We start from the raw sequence: 14,687 nt of genomic DNA, 5'->3' as shown, positions 1-14,687 counted from the left end.
TAAGATGTTGCCTCAGTCACTGGTTTGAATCATCACTCGTTATGATGTTATCTTGTGCAGTGAATTCATCCATAAAACACTGTGGGGTTGGTTTTCTATTTTTTTATTTTTTTGACAGGGTCTCACTATGCAGTGCAGGCTGGCCTTGAGCTCACTGTGTAGCCCAGGCTGACCTTGAACTTGTGGCATCTTCCTGCTTCAGCCTCCTGAGTGCTGGTGTTACAGGGGATCGTCATCATGCCTGGTGGAATGTTTTTAAGGGTGTGCATGGGTGTACAAGACAGAATAATTAGCCTCTGTTTCCTCATCTCTCGTCAATCTTGTTTCATCTCTCCACCTGTAATACTTTAGTAGTTTTGTTTCCTACAGTATTTCAAAGCAACTCTTAAGATACGGTTTCGCTCACAAGTATTTCAGTATGTGTCAGTAACTTGTTTTTTGCAGATAAGAGTCAAACCCAGGGCCTTAGCATTGAACTACACCCGTAGCCCTTTTTTAGTTTTTATCTTGAGACCGGGTGTTGCTAAGTGGCCCAATTGGGCTTGAAGTTTTATCCTCCTGCCTCAGCCTCCCAGAGTGCTGGGACTGCAGATGTGCCTAGCATTCCTGGCTTCACACTGGTCTCCGTGTATCATAGCCTCACAGCGGTGTCTGTAGTACTGACTGAACATGGTTCCTGGCCTGCTGAATGGCCCACAGCTTACTTTATCCCCTGCGCTTTCTGTAGACAGGCAGGTAGGACAGAGATTTGGATAAATTCAAGTTAGTTTCCAGGCAAGCGGACTGCAGATGGTTCTGTGTTTTTCCTATTGTGTAGCTGACAATGACAACTTTTATTAAGAAATTAATTCTTCCAGTGAAATAGTGAATTCCATGATCTCCATGCTGTATTGTTGCAGATTTTAATGAGAAAAATCTCTCTCTGCGCACATTTGACTTCCTGCGTTGGCCAGTGGCTCAAGTGACCAACCCTGCCCCCTGCCCCCAACCCTAACCCGAGACCCAAGGGACTCCATCCAAACTCCATGCTCCATGTCGCTGGGAGGACCAAAGTTGCTCTCATAAGAGGGAGAGGCCCCAGAACGTATTTCCACTGCTTACAAAGAAGGGAGCTGATAGAAAAGTTCCTCGAGAATAAAAACAGGCTGCTGAAGGGCTCCTGCTTCATGAGGTGTTGCTTGCTTGTCTGTTCCTAGGAAGAAGTCGTTCCTGTTTTCCGCTCTGTATGCTGCCTTTATATTTGGTGGTCGGCACCTAATGAACAAACGGGCGAAGTTTGAACTGAGGAAGCCGCTAGTGCTCTGGTCTCTGACCCTCGCAGTCTTCAGGTAGGTTCCGATTATTTTCTCAGCAAAAATCCGTCCATCCATCCTACTTGCTGAAAGAGCGTGTACGTGAGCATTTATTTTCTGTGTTGATTATTGAATGTATTGTGGACATAAAGTTATGTCCAGAGAGAAAGCCTTCACCGAGTCCCTTGGCCCGGATGCACACAGTCTCCTGTCTCCAGAGTTCTTGGCCGCCTCTGTTCCTGGCCAATCTGTTCACTTGGGGGGTCGGATCCCACCTTTAGGGCTGGAAGCAGTGCACCAACTCCTCCATTTGTGTCGCATGAATATAAGTGCAGGGCTGAATGAGAACCACTGATGTGCGTGGAGAGTGGGGTTCAGATGCCCTGGGCCAGCTCTGTCCCGTGCTCAGTCTGAAGATGGCGTTCAGACACAACCAGCCGTCTGCTCACATCAACCTTGCTGGACCTAAGAGCTTTGCTCCGCATCCGAAGCATCTTCTGTCCTTTTCCCAAACTGCCCTGCGGGCATGCGGTGTGGCCATTTCTAGCTTGGCCTCTGCAGACACGCCGCACAGAGGCTGTCGGGAGAAGGCTGGTGTCTGCAGGGGGCGTGTCCCCAGCGTGCAGACTCGGTCCTCTGGGCTCTTCATGGAGCATTTCTGGGCTTGCCATATTTGGTGATGCAGGCTATCACAACACTGATCAGCACACAGCTGGCATCCAAGCGGGTGCCGGAATTTACCTACAGCACAGCAGAGGCACCTGTCCTGTTTGTGATTTGCTTATCAAAGTGGCAGGTTGACACCCAGAGCTGGGTGGTGGGTGGAGTCAGAAATACCCCTTGTTTTAGCATTTATGAGCATCCATTTCTATTTGTTTCTATTCTACTCTACTACCACTAAGCGCAAATGGATGTATTGTTATAGGCTTGTTGTTCATTAAGGTTTGTTAAAATGGTCAAGGAGAAAAAGGATTTTTCCTGAAACTCCTAGGATCTGTGCATTTCCATTACCTGGGAGCCCTGTAGCAGAAACATCTATTTGCTCACTATTGCTCAGTATAGTTTTTGTGTGAACTGTAAGGTATGTTTTCTTAAATTTTATGAATTCACACATTTATTTTTTAATGTGTCAGTGGTTTTGAGATGCATTTGGTTTCAATGTATTTTTAGTCCTTTGCTGTTGTCTTTCCCCCGGCAGCTTGATTTGCTTTGTTGTCTGATAAGATATTGCCGGCCAAACACATTGGCTGTTCTTTGTCCAGAACTGGATCGGCCGTTTCTCCAAACAGCATTCTCTTTGTTTGTGAGATGTCTAAACATGGATCTTTGCCTGGACTTCATCCACCTGCTCTAAAACCATAACCACTTCACTGCTCTTGAAAAGCCAAAGCAACAGCAGAAATAAGAAGCTGCAGCTTTCCATGCTTTGGGAGTAAAACCTGGAGCTTAGGAACATGTCTGTCCCTGCTGACCAAAGGACAGCCTCAATCCTGCTCGGGGTCTCTGGGTAACTAGCAGTCACTCCACATTCATACTCACCAATGTCTTGGTTTAAATGCTAGTGTGGCATTCTGTTTGGGACAGAAAAGAAAGACTGTCAAGATCATTTGCCAACTTACCAATGACCAGTGTTTTGGTTTTTTTTTTTTTTTTTTTTGTCTTTTTCCTTTTTTATCGGTACCGGGGATTGAACTCACCGACTGCCTGCTTGCAAGGCAGGCGCTTATGCCGCTGAGCTAAATCCCCAGCCCCGACCAGTCTTTATCTATACTGTTGGGCTTGCACGAAATTTGCTTTCCTGCTTGCCCCATTTCCAACAGGGTACACTCAGACTTAAGACGACCAAGTGGGATCCTTTAAAGTCAAGATCCTTTTACCAAAATTCATCACATCCTAGAGAGTGTCTTTGAAGTCATTCTGGATATGCGAGTAACACTTCCCACCAGTTCCCAGGCTGGGTCACTTCCTCCGTGGCCTCTTAGAGTGTGGTCAGTGCCTCTCCACTTCTGTGGACACTCCAGGCACTCACTGTGAGACGCCCGTGTTCCTCCCCACCAAGTTAACGTAACCAAGGCGAATGAACAGTATATCATACCTGCACGCCACCTCTATCCCATGAGTTTCCCTGCTTAAGCATTCATCAGAACTCTGCCAGTAGCGAAGAGCTCAGCATAGCCGTCGAAGCCCAGCATCTCTCCTGACCCACCTTCCACATGGCCTGTCCTTCTGACCCAGCAGGAGAAGCCCCTTCCTCGTTTCCTGTCTGTGTCTCTGATCTTTTCCATGTTTTCCCTTTCACACCTTAGACCTCACAGAATTCCTCTGTAGCGGCTTCTCTGATCACTGCAGCCCAGGGCTTGTCTTCCCACAAACATCCTCCTGCTCCCCACTGACCAGACCCTGGAGCAGTGCTGGTGAGGCCATCAGAGGTTTCATTATTACAAACAGCCGCTGCGGCCCACGGGCGGTAGATTTGCCACCACCACCCAGCACCATAAGGGGCATACTAGGGTTTGAACTCAGGTTCACCTCCAAAGCCACACCTCCAAACCTTTTTATTTTTTAATGCTTTATTTTGAGATAATCACAATAATTTGCCAGACTGGACTCAAACCTGCAGTCCTCCTGCCTCATCCTCCCATGGTGCTGGATGACAGGCATGCATCATTTCACTTACTTGCTCTGCATTTCTTGTGTCAGCCGCCCCTGACACAGCTGAGCCCACCCTTCATCTGGTACTGTCAGGCTTTCTCTGTGGGTACAGAGATGCATCAGGAAGGGATGAATGCCAGGTAAGGTCAGGAGCTTTCCAGCAGCTGCGGGGCCACACGGCCTGGCCTTCGCTCCTGCTTGACCTCCCTGAGTCACTCTGACCTCCTTGCTGTCCCTTAAACTTGCTACCATGAGTCTCCCAGGACCTTTGTGCCTATCTTTCTCAGCTCACTGTGGCCCTGCCCAGCCCCAGCCTCCTCAGATCTTCATCAGCCTTGGCTTCCCGAGCCACCCAATGTGCTATCTTATCTTGTCCCTGTTCTGTCCCCTCCCTTGGACTCTGAGCCCCACCAGGGCAGGGATGTTCATGTCTGATTTCCTGCTGTGTCGGGAGTCCAAGTCAGCACATATTTCTCTTTTAAAACAGGAGGAAGCACAAAGAAAAAAGCAGACACTTACTAACAACTGTGTGTATTTCTTTCTCAAAGAGGAAATACAGACAATGTTTCTGCTTTTCATCAAGATGTCCCGGGATGAGCCAGGACCTGAGGCTGCTGTGAAAGGGTTTGCAGACAGAGAAAGGGAGCCACAGCCTGCTTTGCCAGAATGGCCGTGGGCTGTGGGCTGTGGGCTGTGGGTGTGTGGCCTCCCCGTGCTGGCTATCATCGTGTCCTGGCCTGTCTGGGAACCTAGGTGCCTCTCCTGAGAGCTCATTATCTGCCCGGCTGCTGGGAGCATTGCAAAAGCTGTCTGATTGACCACTGCAAATGCTACTTGGTAGCTAGGTTTTCAAGCCATAGAATTTCCTCTCTAGTTATAAAAGTGCAGATTTTTTGTGAAGCATATACAAGAAGTTATTATTGTCATTATCCGTAGATATTTTTTAATTTTTTTGGTGTGTGCCCCTCCCAGTAACTTAAACTTTATTATAATTTTCAGTCATGCAGTTAATTCACTTAAGGTTGGACAAAGACATGCCTTCTACTACAATACCTTTGTATTACAAATGCTAAAACAACTTGAACCACTGACATATAAGATGATTTGAATCACTTTACCTAAATAAATTAGTATTGAGGTAGCTGGCATACCGTTGGTTGAAAAGTAAACGAGAGGCTCCTAGAAGATACTGCACGGAAATGTAGAATATACGTGCAGTAACACCTTCAGCATTGAATGGTTATTTTGAATTAAGGTTTAGTTACAGATTGTAGTGTTTACGCAGATTCTGCATTACCTCATAAATCCTTAAGGATTGTTCTGATTGGTAGAGTTCACTGTGGTATGGTGGATGTGTTTCACTGCTAGAATTTGAGTCCTTAAGTCCATCGTTTTTCTGATTGCATGAGAGATGCTAACTTACACTGCTGAGCTCGGGTAGCCACAGCAGCAGCTTGTCAGGAGAGACAGGGACAAGAAGGCTGTGACCCAGAGATTCCCTTTAGAGAGCAGAAAAGCACCTGGACGTGAGAGGCGCTTCCTCGAATCTAGGGGTTGTTGTAGGGGGAAGGCAGCGGAAGAGAGAGGGATGGGGGTCACCATCAGCGTACTGGCCGCCCACACGGTGGTTACCTGCTGCTGATCTAACAGTGAGACTCGCCCTAGATACCCTGAGAGGAAATGCCTGCGGGCCTTTACAACCCCGTCTTGAAATTACTGATCGCTCCTCCGGGAAAGCTTTCCGTTTTTACTGTCCACCATTTCAGTGAAAGGCTCCACTCTCTGTGTCTGTTGCTGTTGATGCTGGGCATTGGCAGGTGGTCTGGATATTGAGTTTCCTGGGTGACCTTGGGATCTCTGGGTTTTCTCCTTTTGAAACCTGCACCTCTTTCAGCAGTGCCACTGGGAGGTGGATTTGTTGAATTTGCTTGCAGCCGGCTGTCTTGGGGACTCCCTACCACTTGTGCAAAAGACAGAGTGGTGCAGGCTGCTGGATCCCTTCTGATTATGACTTACACCCAAAATGTGCTTGCCAAAGGCTGCCTGTCCAAACACTCACCATCGCATTCCTTGTTGGTGGAGATGTGCTTGTAGATTTCAGAATCCTGGGATTTAGAATCAAAGCTGTGTAATTAACATGATTGATGGGAAGCGTAATACTAGATTGTTGTGTGTACACTGCAGTTTCCTAACAGTGTAATAAAGTCATGATTTTCTCTTATTCCTTTCATTTCATTTCTACGGCGGTCGATAGAAAAATGGCTTTTGTGTTTTTGGGGTGGTTGTTTTGTGGTTTCTTTGTTTTCATTTTGTCTGTTTGTCCTGAGAAGTAGGTATTAGCAGTTTAACAGTGGATGTACAAGGTGATTAAAGAAGCTGAAAGAGAATGCTCATTGATTCCAGGTATTTGTGCTAACCCAGAGCTGGAAGAGAAATCTTTAATACAGCTTAACAGACTTGCTTAGGATTTGAAAACGTAAGGAATCATTAGCTATGCAGAGTCCTGTCGGGCTAGAGCTAAGGATGTGACTTCTTCCAGGGGACAGCTTCTAGTTGGAGTTTATGCTAGCCTAATGAACTAAAAATAAATAGATACGTAACTGTCCAGGACAAGGTTATAGAGTTTAGGAAAGAAAAACTGAGAAAAAACCCTAATTTCGACCTTTAATAGGCCAGAAACTCTAGTGCAGTGATGGCAAAATTTTTAGGGCTTTCGGTGACATAGACAGCACACTGTGGCACGTGTGCCACAGGTTTGGCACCACTGCACGAGGACTTTTTGAGTCTCGTGGCAGCCTGGCTGCAGAGGCCTCATCGTAACTTCACTGTGCACCTTTCTGCTGAGATTCCAAGCCCATTTTCCATCATGCCCGAGCGGGAAGAGGTTGCTCCTGAGTGTTCTTCAGCCAGCGGAGTTACACCTGTGTGTGTTTGTGTTTGTGTTGCGTCCTAAAGACACAGGTCCTTCAACTCATGGAATAGGACTCGGTGTGAAGCATTAACAGTAGAGACAGACGTGCAGTAGCTACATCTTTCTTCCCAGCCTTGCCTGACCCACTGAATGTTTTATTTTCCTATTCTCCCTTTGTGAGATGCTCAGGATTTCTTCCTTCACATTTCTGCACACAAGATAAGCCTGCAAATGAAGACTGATCTGAAGTCAGTTCTGACATATGAAAGTCAGCTTTTCTTTAGAGTTTCTGAAAGGGCCAGCCAGTCCTGCTGGCTCTGTGGGGAGGACCCTTGTCAACGTCTTGCGTGTCAGCGCAGCTCCAAATGTGACCCGTAGCGACGCCCTGTTCAGTGAGTGACTGGGTAGACAATACACCTCAGAAGCTGCATGTGGCACCATACATGTGGGGTGCTGCTGGTGGTGAGCTCACATTGCATCTTTTAAGAGTTACGGTCAGCAGGAGTGAGAGCAGAAGATGCTCTACTCTTGACTCCATTTCTGCTCTGTCGAAGGTTGCTAGGTAGTTGAGAAATAGTACTCCAGTGATGGTAACCCTTCCTGTGCAAAAGGAGGCTGCAGGGAAAATGTCACTTCTCGTGCTGTCTAAACTCCCACCTCAACGCACAAGACAAGGGCAGGGCTTCGGGCAGAATCCTTGCATTTAACCTTAGAAAGCTCGCACCAGAAATGCACATTGTTCACAGGTGCCTGGGACATCGTAAGCGCTTAAGTATTTTGTCTTATATAACTTTAAAAGCTGACTTAAGGTATGCACTTTGCTCTCCTGTTAGAAATGAGAAACTCTAGGCTTAGAGAAGTTCTAGAAACTTCTTTACAATAAAATCCAGGCAATAACCCCTAAAGCCTGTTCTGTACCCCAAGGTTGATAACCTTAACTGCAGAGCTTAACTGCATGCTCTCTAAATACCTGAATACCTTTCCATATTACCACTGTTAATAGTACCATCCTCTTCCTCGTCGTGTTCATCTTCATCTCCATCCTGCTGTGCTAATCAGGGAGCCCTGAGGTCTTTCTGGATAGGAACATTGCTTCGTTGACATTTATAATAACTTGTGGGGCTTGCTGGGATGTGGGTAGTGGCAGTACTGGGGATTGGACCAAGAGTCTTTGTAATGAGCTGCAGTCCTAGTCATTGTATTTATTTAACTATTTATTTATTTTAGACACTCTCACAGTGGATAGGTTTGAATTTATAATCCTCTTGCCTCAGTCATGCAAACTGCCAGAAATATAGGCATGCCCAACCATGCCTGGTTTATCTTGCTGTGGGATTTGACAGTGATATGTTTAAAATAATGAGCTACTTTGATAAAGAAGGAAATTGGCCCACCTGTTCAAAAGTTCTCATTGGATAAAGATCTCATATATTCAATCCACAGTGCTCATGGCGCATGTCTTGTTTTCTACTTGCATCTCTAAAAAAGAATGAGATCAATAGGTGAATTTCAATTAGAAAATTCAGAAGTCTGGCTGCAGTCCACATTTCTGAAACTGCGTTTCACTTTGGGGTTCATAAGCAGTCAACATACAGTTGTAGCCAGCTAAATGTGTGTTTTCGTAAACCACCATTCCATACTTACCCATGGGAAGGAGACTTCTATTCCCGGTTAAATTTGCCAGTTTCTGCATTTTATATTGAATTAAATGTATGGCAGTCACCTGAGATAGTTATCAAACCAACATTTGCTAGAAGGGAGGTAAATAGTGAAAAACCCAAATGAAAAATACTTCAGATCTTTTTAGTGGGAAAAGAAGCTGTTAGCCAAGGTTTAGCTAACTTCAGTGGTGAGGATTGATGTTAAACTCCTGGCAGGCCCATGAGAGTGCTTTTCCCAGCGCTCTGATGGAGGCAGTGCTCCTCATTCTGACCCCTAAAATTCACACCCCACAGAACCCTCTGAGTGCCTTTGCATTTCCACCGGAAGCTTTTGCTGGGAATACCCTCGAGACCTGGAGATTTCCAGTCCCAAGGTCAGAGTTTCCGCATCCTGGCCATCTGTCATCTTGTTTCCTTGGCTGGGCCACACCCAGGGACCATGGTGGGGAACTCACAGCATGGTGTGCCCAAGGAGATAGTCTAGAATTCCTAAGTGGGTTTAAAATTTAAAGCAGATTCAAGAGTTCATAAAGTCATGTACTTATTCACAAACTTTCTTCCAAAGGGCAGGTTATATGAAAAAAGGAAAACAAAACAAATTGACTCTAATTGTTAAGAATGAAATGAGCACTTTTTTGATGAAACAAAGCTACCAGAAATCCCTTTGATTGTGAATACTTGGTACTGAGAACCAGTCAGAAAATAAGGGCTATTTTTTTTTAAGATCTCCCTCATCCACTAGAAGCTTTAAGTTGTTGCATTTTAACCTAAAAACACAAACACGGCCTCAGTCGCTTTGTGGGCACGGGACAGGTGGCCTAGGAGGCTCAGGTTGGGTTCTCATGGCTGGCTGTGTGGGAGCCTCGGCCTAGAAACTTTCCCGAGGCCTTTTATTGTTCCCTGCCTTGGAGCGGGTCCAGAAGGGAGCATCATTACCTCGAGAAGCGGCCAAGGCCTTTCAGGTCACTGTGTCAGGACACAGCCCAGTCAAGGTGCATGAGCAGCGATTTGATGCAGAGCTTTCTAAACAAGAGTTCATGGTCTCCCAAGAGGCGGCTTTGCTTTCATGAGTGGAATGCAGAGTCCAGGGAAATCTGCTTAGAAGCAGTCTGCTCAAAGCCCCACAAAATAAAGGAAAAGAAAGATTGGACCCATGGACCCAGAGGTGTGTGGGTCACTTATCCAAGCCTGTGGCAGGAGCAGAGACAGGATGAAGCCCTCCACATGCAGGGGACACACTTCCTGTCCCAAATGCCAGCCTTCTCTTCGGGAGAGAAATAGTTTAGGTTTTCTTCTGAATGTCCACACCTAGTATAGGTGGCTGGTCCACCAGGCCTTTACCTGGTTCTCTCACCATTTGAAAGGCGGTTCTACAAAGAAAATCCCAGGGTAGAATGGTCATCTTTTATTACAGGGACCAATTCCTTGAATGTTTCAAAATAACCACATAATTCAGAACATGTGTAACACGCTCTTCGGCTTTCCTGAGGGAGTAGATGTCAAGTAGATCTGTGCTTGCAAGACCTGTCATCTTTATCTGTGTTTTGTCTTTTCAAACGTTATTTTGAGCCCAACACGTGGACACCCACTTTTTTCAGGTCTTGTATGTGCTTTTCCACTTTAAAGTGCTTCATTCTGACAGTAGCCGTCTCTGCCCTGCCACCCTGTCACCCAGTCCGCACGCGCCCTGTGTGTGTGGCTCATGACAAGCTGATCACTGAGCAAAGAACAGCCCCACTGCTACCCAAGTCCCCAAACCGTGTCCCAGAATGGAAGGCTGCCATACTCATGGTGGGTACTGTTTCTCACGAGCATGTGGCTCTGGGTGGCAGTCACAGAGCAGTTAGGATGCTAGCTCTGAGGTCTTGTGGTTCCTCTGTAATGCTCAGAGTCAGGCTGTTCATATTCTTTTAACTTTTACATGCAAGGACAGCCTTATGACACCATACGCGGTGGCATTTCAAAATGTCAAGATTCAAGCTCATTGTAAATGCTTCTGTGGGCCCATTTTACAGATGGAAGGGCAGGCTCTTGGAGGTATGAGCAGGTGGCCTAGGGACCCAGGCCCTGCTGCCTCGAACCAGGCTAGTCCAGAGGACTTTGTGCGTAGCTTGGAATAGACCAGTTTTTATGGTTTTGAAAGGAAGGGAAACCTTGTGGATTTCCCAAGCTGTGCTTTCTGCCCCAGGTCAGGATTCCCCTTCAAACTACGGTGGTGGAACCTGGGACCAAGGTCCTCAGGGTGCCTGCTTGGCGTCCTGCACTCCGACCTCTCACCTGGATGGCTCACCTGAGATAACATCTCCTGCAGGAGGAAGCTGGCTCCAGGTTTGCTTCCTGGTCTGTGCCTGCCCCTCCCCCTTGCCTGCTGGAGGGCCCAGCCCAGCCTGTTTCCTCGTCTGCCTCCCTGATACACGGGTGCCCTGTGCCCGAGGCCCTGTCTCCCATCAGCCTTGGGCCAGACCCCCTCGGAAAGGTCTGAAGTGAAATGGCTTAGCCAACTCCTCACTGCAGATCAGTTAATCAGGAGAAAATAAACTGGGGCCCAGCGTGGTGGCGCACACCTGGAATCCCAGCACTTGAAGGCTGAGGCAGGAAAATCGTGCAAGTTTATCAACCTGGGCTACAAAGTGCGTTAAGGCCAGACTGAACTGCATAGTGAAACCCTGCCTCAAAAAGAAGTTAATAATTAAATGCTCTTTATCTTAGCACCTGAGGACAGGGTCCACCCATGAGGCCAAGGCTGGTGACCTTTATTCCCTCTCCTCTTTGCTGTTCACACCCCCATAGCAGTTTCAGGAAGTCTTGGTGCGCTCCTATTTGACTCAGCACACAGGAGGCTGAGGCAGGTGGATCGCTGGGAGTTTAAGCCCACCTTGGAATGCCTAGTGAGACCCTGTCTCCCAAAACAGACAAAATGTTCTCTTTGAGATGGGTTTGTCCTCTCAGAGACTGGTGTAGTGTGGCACACACCTATAATCCCAGCATGGCAGGAGGCTGAGGCAGAAGAATTGCAAGTTTGAGCCCAAGCAATTTAAATTTAGCAATACCTTTTTTTGAATGAATGAATGAATGAATGAAGCCCTGTGCAAAGACCCTGAGTTCCTGCAGCAACACCAAAATAACAACCAAATAAAACTATCTACTTATGTAATAACAAGAATAGATGTTCTTTATATTGCCCATAATTGTATATATTAATTACTGACATTTTGTCTTATATGGCAGTTCATTCGTCATTACCACTGAAATCATATCAGTGCCTAAATACCACCACTGCCTGGATAGCACCGTTAGAATAAAAGGAATTGGGGGATATTGTTCCCATCAGTACTTTATCACAGAATTATATTTCCAGCCCCCACCACACACACACATTCACACACATACTTTTTTAAACAAAAATTCTTTGAGACAGCATTTTGCTAAGTTGCCCAGGCAGTACTCAATCTTGTGATCCTCCTGCCTCAGCCTCACAAAGTGCTGACAGTGCCCCACCCATGGCTGGATCACATTGGTGTTCACTATTAATATTACTATTTTTCTTGGGAGTTTGCTGTTTGTTTTAAAAGCCTGGCGGAGCAGTGTTGCGTGTGCGTGGTTCACGCGAGTCTCCACCCACGCCTCTGCGGGAGGGGCCGAGTCACCACGTGTGATGACTTTAGCTCCCTGGGGGAGATGTGCGTAGCAGACCAGCTGGGTGGAGTGGGGTTTCTGTGTTAGGTGGAGAGGAGTCTCTGCACGGTTGTCACCGCTTTGTAGCCCTGCAAGCCATCGAGGCTCTGCGACCCTGGCTGTGGCCCAGTTAAGCTGCATCTGCTTCTGCCCAGCACTGCCAGCTCTTGTCTGGGTCGTGGCAGGTCTGCCAGCTGCTCACTTACCAGTCATGGGCTCTCGCCAATCGTCACCGCCCCCTCTTCTGAGCTGGCCTCCCTGCCCAGCCCCTGGCAGCTGATGCGGTAGCATCATGGCCCTAGCTGCTGCCTGCACTGTCCAGTTCCTGTGAGCCTCCTCCCTGAACAGCGTGGCGGAAAGAGTCTCTTTTCTTAGTCATTAATACTGAAGAGCAGGCATGGAGTAAGCTTCTCTAATAGAATAAATCCAGATAGAGACGATCTAAGGGAATGAGAATTTTCTAGAAGGTTGTTCCTCTTGGACGCTTGATTCTTGTCAGTGTTTCAGGTAAGAGGAGCTGGACTAGATACTTATTTACCCGGTGAGCGCCTCATGGGGTCCTTGGAGATTGTGCGATGTTATTGAAAGCATTTGTGGATAATGGCTGAACCTATACTCATAATAAAAGCTCGGTACAGCTTATCCCATGCAGTACATTACAGACAGTAAATCCTGCAGGACAGGTCCGGTCTCATTTGCATGCTCTTGGGATGGTCGTGCATTTTTCTTCCCCAGGATATTTACATGAATGTTTCTTTGTCTTCAATAGCACTCTATAAATTCATTCCTTTTTTAGGGGGGACAATGTGGATCAGACTCCTAATCTTGCACTTGCTAGGGAGGAGCTTGGAATTCATTTCTGGTTTTTTTTTTTCTTTTGTTTTTTTGTTTTTGTCTTGTTGAGACAGGGTTTCATTACACAGTTGAGGTTGCCCTGGAACTCACTTTGTAGCTGGCCTCAAACTCAGTGATCTTCCTGCCTCAGCATCCTGAGCGGTGTGTGCCATCACACCTGACAATGCATCGTTGCTTATCCATCCATGAAGTGGATCTGTTGATCCACTTCATAGAGTCAAGTCACTGTCGGGGCTTTCTCCAGAGATGTCCAACCAGGGTGCTGGCTGTACGCATGTGATGCTGGTAACCTGCTTGACGTATGGCACCATCTCTGACAGCACTTCTGGGCCACACCTCTAACCTGTTACAGTTGTGACTGGATTGTATTTTGGTATCTTCATTGTGGTAGCTCATCATTTGATTTATTTCCAGAAGTCATTTTAGATGTTTAGCAAAGGCTCCTGTCACCTATATTTGGACTCTTTTGATTTGTCTGTGTTTCAAGTGTCTTAAAAGTCATTAACCTGGTTTTGAAGACCTGTAACACTTTTGTTATTTTGTTTGGCTTGGTATTATTCTGTTTTGTTTTGTTTGATTTTATTGTGTCTGATGGCGGCTATTTTGAAGATAACAGGCATTTGGTAGCCATTGTTGATTTCCTTTTATCTTGTTTTGAAGTCTTGTATCACTTTCATTGTTCTGTTCTCATTGACTTTATTCTGTTTTATTTTGTTTGGTTTTCTTCTCTTTAATATAAAATTTTTAAAAAATAATTTTAAAAAGTCATTAACTCTGGAAGCCCACTTAATGGGCATTGTAAAAGTGACTCTTCAGAGCACAGCGATTTGGGCTTGGGCACATCTTGGATCCACTTCCGGTGATGTTTATGGTGACAGTAAAAAATAGATACATAAAATGCACCGTCTCAGCAGGTGTCATGATGCACACTTGTAATCCCAGCACCTTAGCAGGCCGAGGCAGGAGAACTACAAGCTTGGGCAACTTAGTGAATTAGTAAGACCCAGTCTCAAAACAAAAAGGATTGGGGATGTAATTGAGTGTGAAGGTCCCTGGCTCCGTCCCGGCCCCTTTGTGTGCACAGTCCAGCCGTGTGAAGTGTATTTACATTCTGTGGTAAACAGTGTTAAGAGCTCTCACATCCTGCCAGGCTCGCACTCCATGCCCATTAGGACAGCTCTCTACACCTTGTCACTGCTGACAACCGCTGGTCCACGCTGCGTACCTGTGAGCCTGACTCTTCTCCATAACGCAATGACTAATTCATGCATCTTTGTCCTTCTGCTACTGGCTTGTTTCACTTAAGGTAATGTCCTCAGGGTCCATCTGTGCTTCCGTGTGTCAGAACTTCCTTTTCAAGGCTGAATAACGTCCTGCCATGTGTGTGCACCGCGTTTGATCCGTTCATTCATCCGTGAACGAGCCTTTGGGTTGCTTCTACCCCTGGCTGTCGTGAGTGGTGCTGCTGGGACAGAGTGCAGACTCCTCCACAAGCCTGTGTTTGGTTCTTTTGGATAAACTGCACACCCATAAGTGGAATTGATTGCTGAATCACAGAGTGATCTTTCTGTTAATTTTAATTAGCATTGTTGGACGGCTTTCTGTAGCCCCTGTAGCACCTTACTCTCCCACTGGCAGTGC

The 14,687-nt window shown here is 46.6% G+C and overlaps 1 protein-coding gene across 3 annotated transcripts in view; it reads left to right on the top strand.

Annotated features, from left to right (window-relative positions):
• Elovl6 (ELOVL fatty acid elongase 6) overlaps positions 1-14,687 on the top strand; it is a 100,679-nt gene that overhangs the window by 63,171 nt on the left and 22,821 nt on the right. For all 3 annotated transcript variants that reach the window (XM_013150608.3, XM_013150609.3, XM_013150610.3), the window contains one exon: positions 1,197-1,328. In XM_013150608.3, coding sequence (XP_013006062.1) covers positions 1,197-1,328 — 132 coding nt within the window. The remainder of the gene's footprint in view (positions 1-1,196; positions 1,329-14,687) is intronic.

Source organism: Cavia porcellus, unplaced genomic scaffold, assembly GCF_034190915.1.
Source record: "Cavia porcellus strain 051 isolate PalLab524CR breed Dunkin Hartley unplaced genomic scaffold, mCavPor4.1 scaffold_14, whole genome shotgun sequence".
Taxonomy (NCBI): Eukaryota; Metazoa; Chordata; class Mammalia; order Rodentia; family Caviidae; genus Cavia; species Cavia porcellus.
This window is presented reverse-complemented; position numbering and strand designations above follow the sequence as displayed.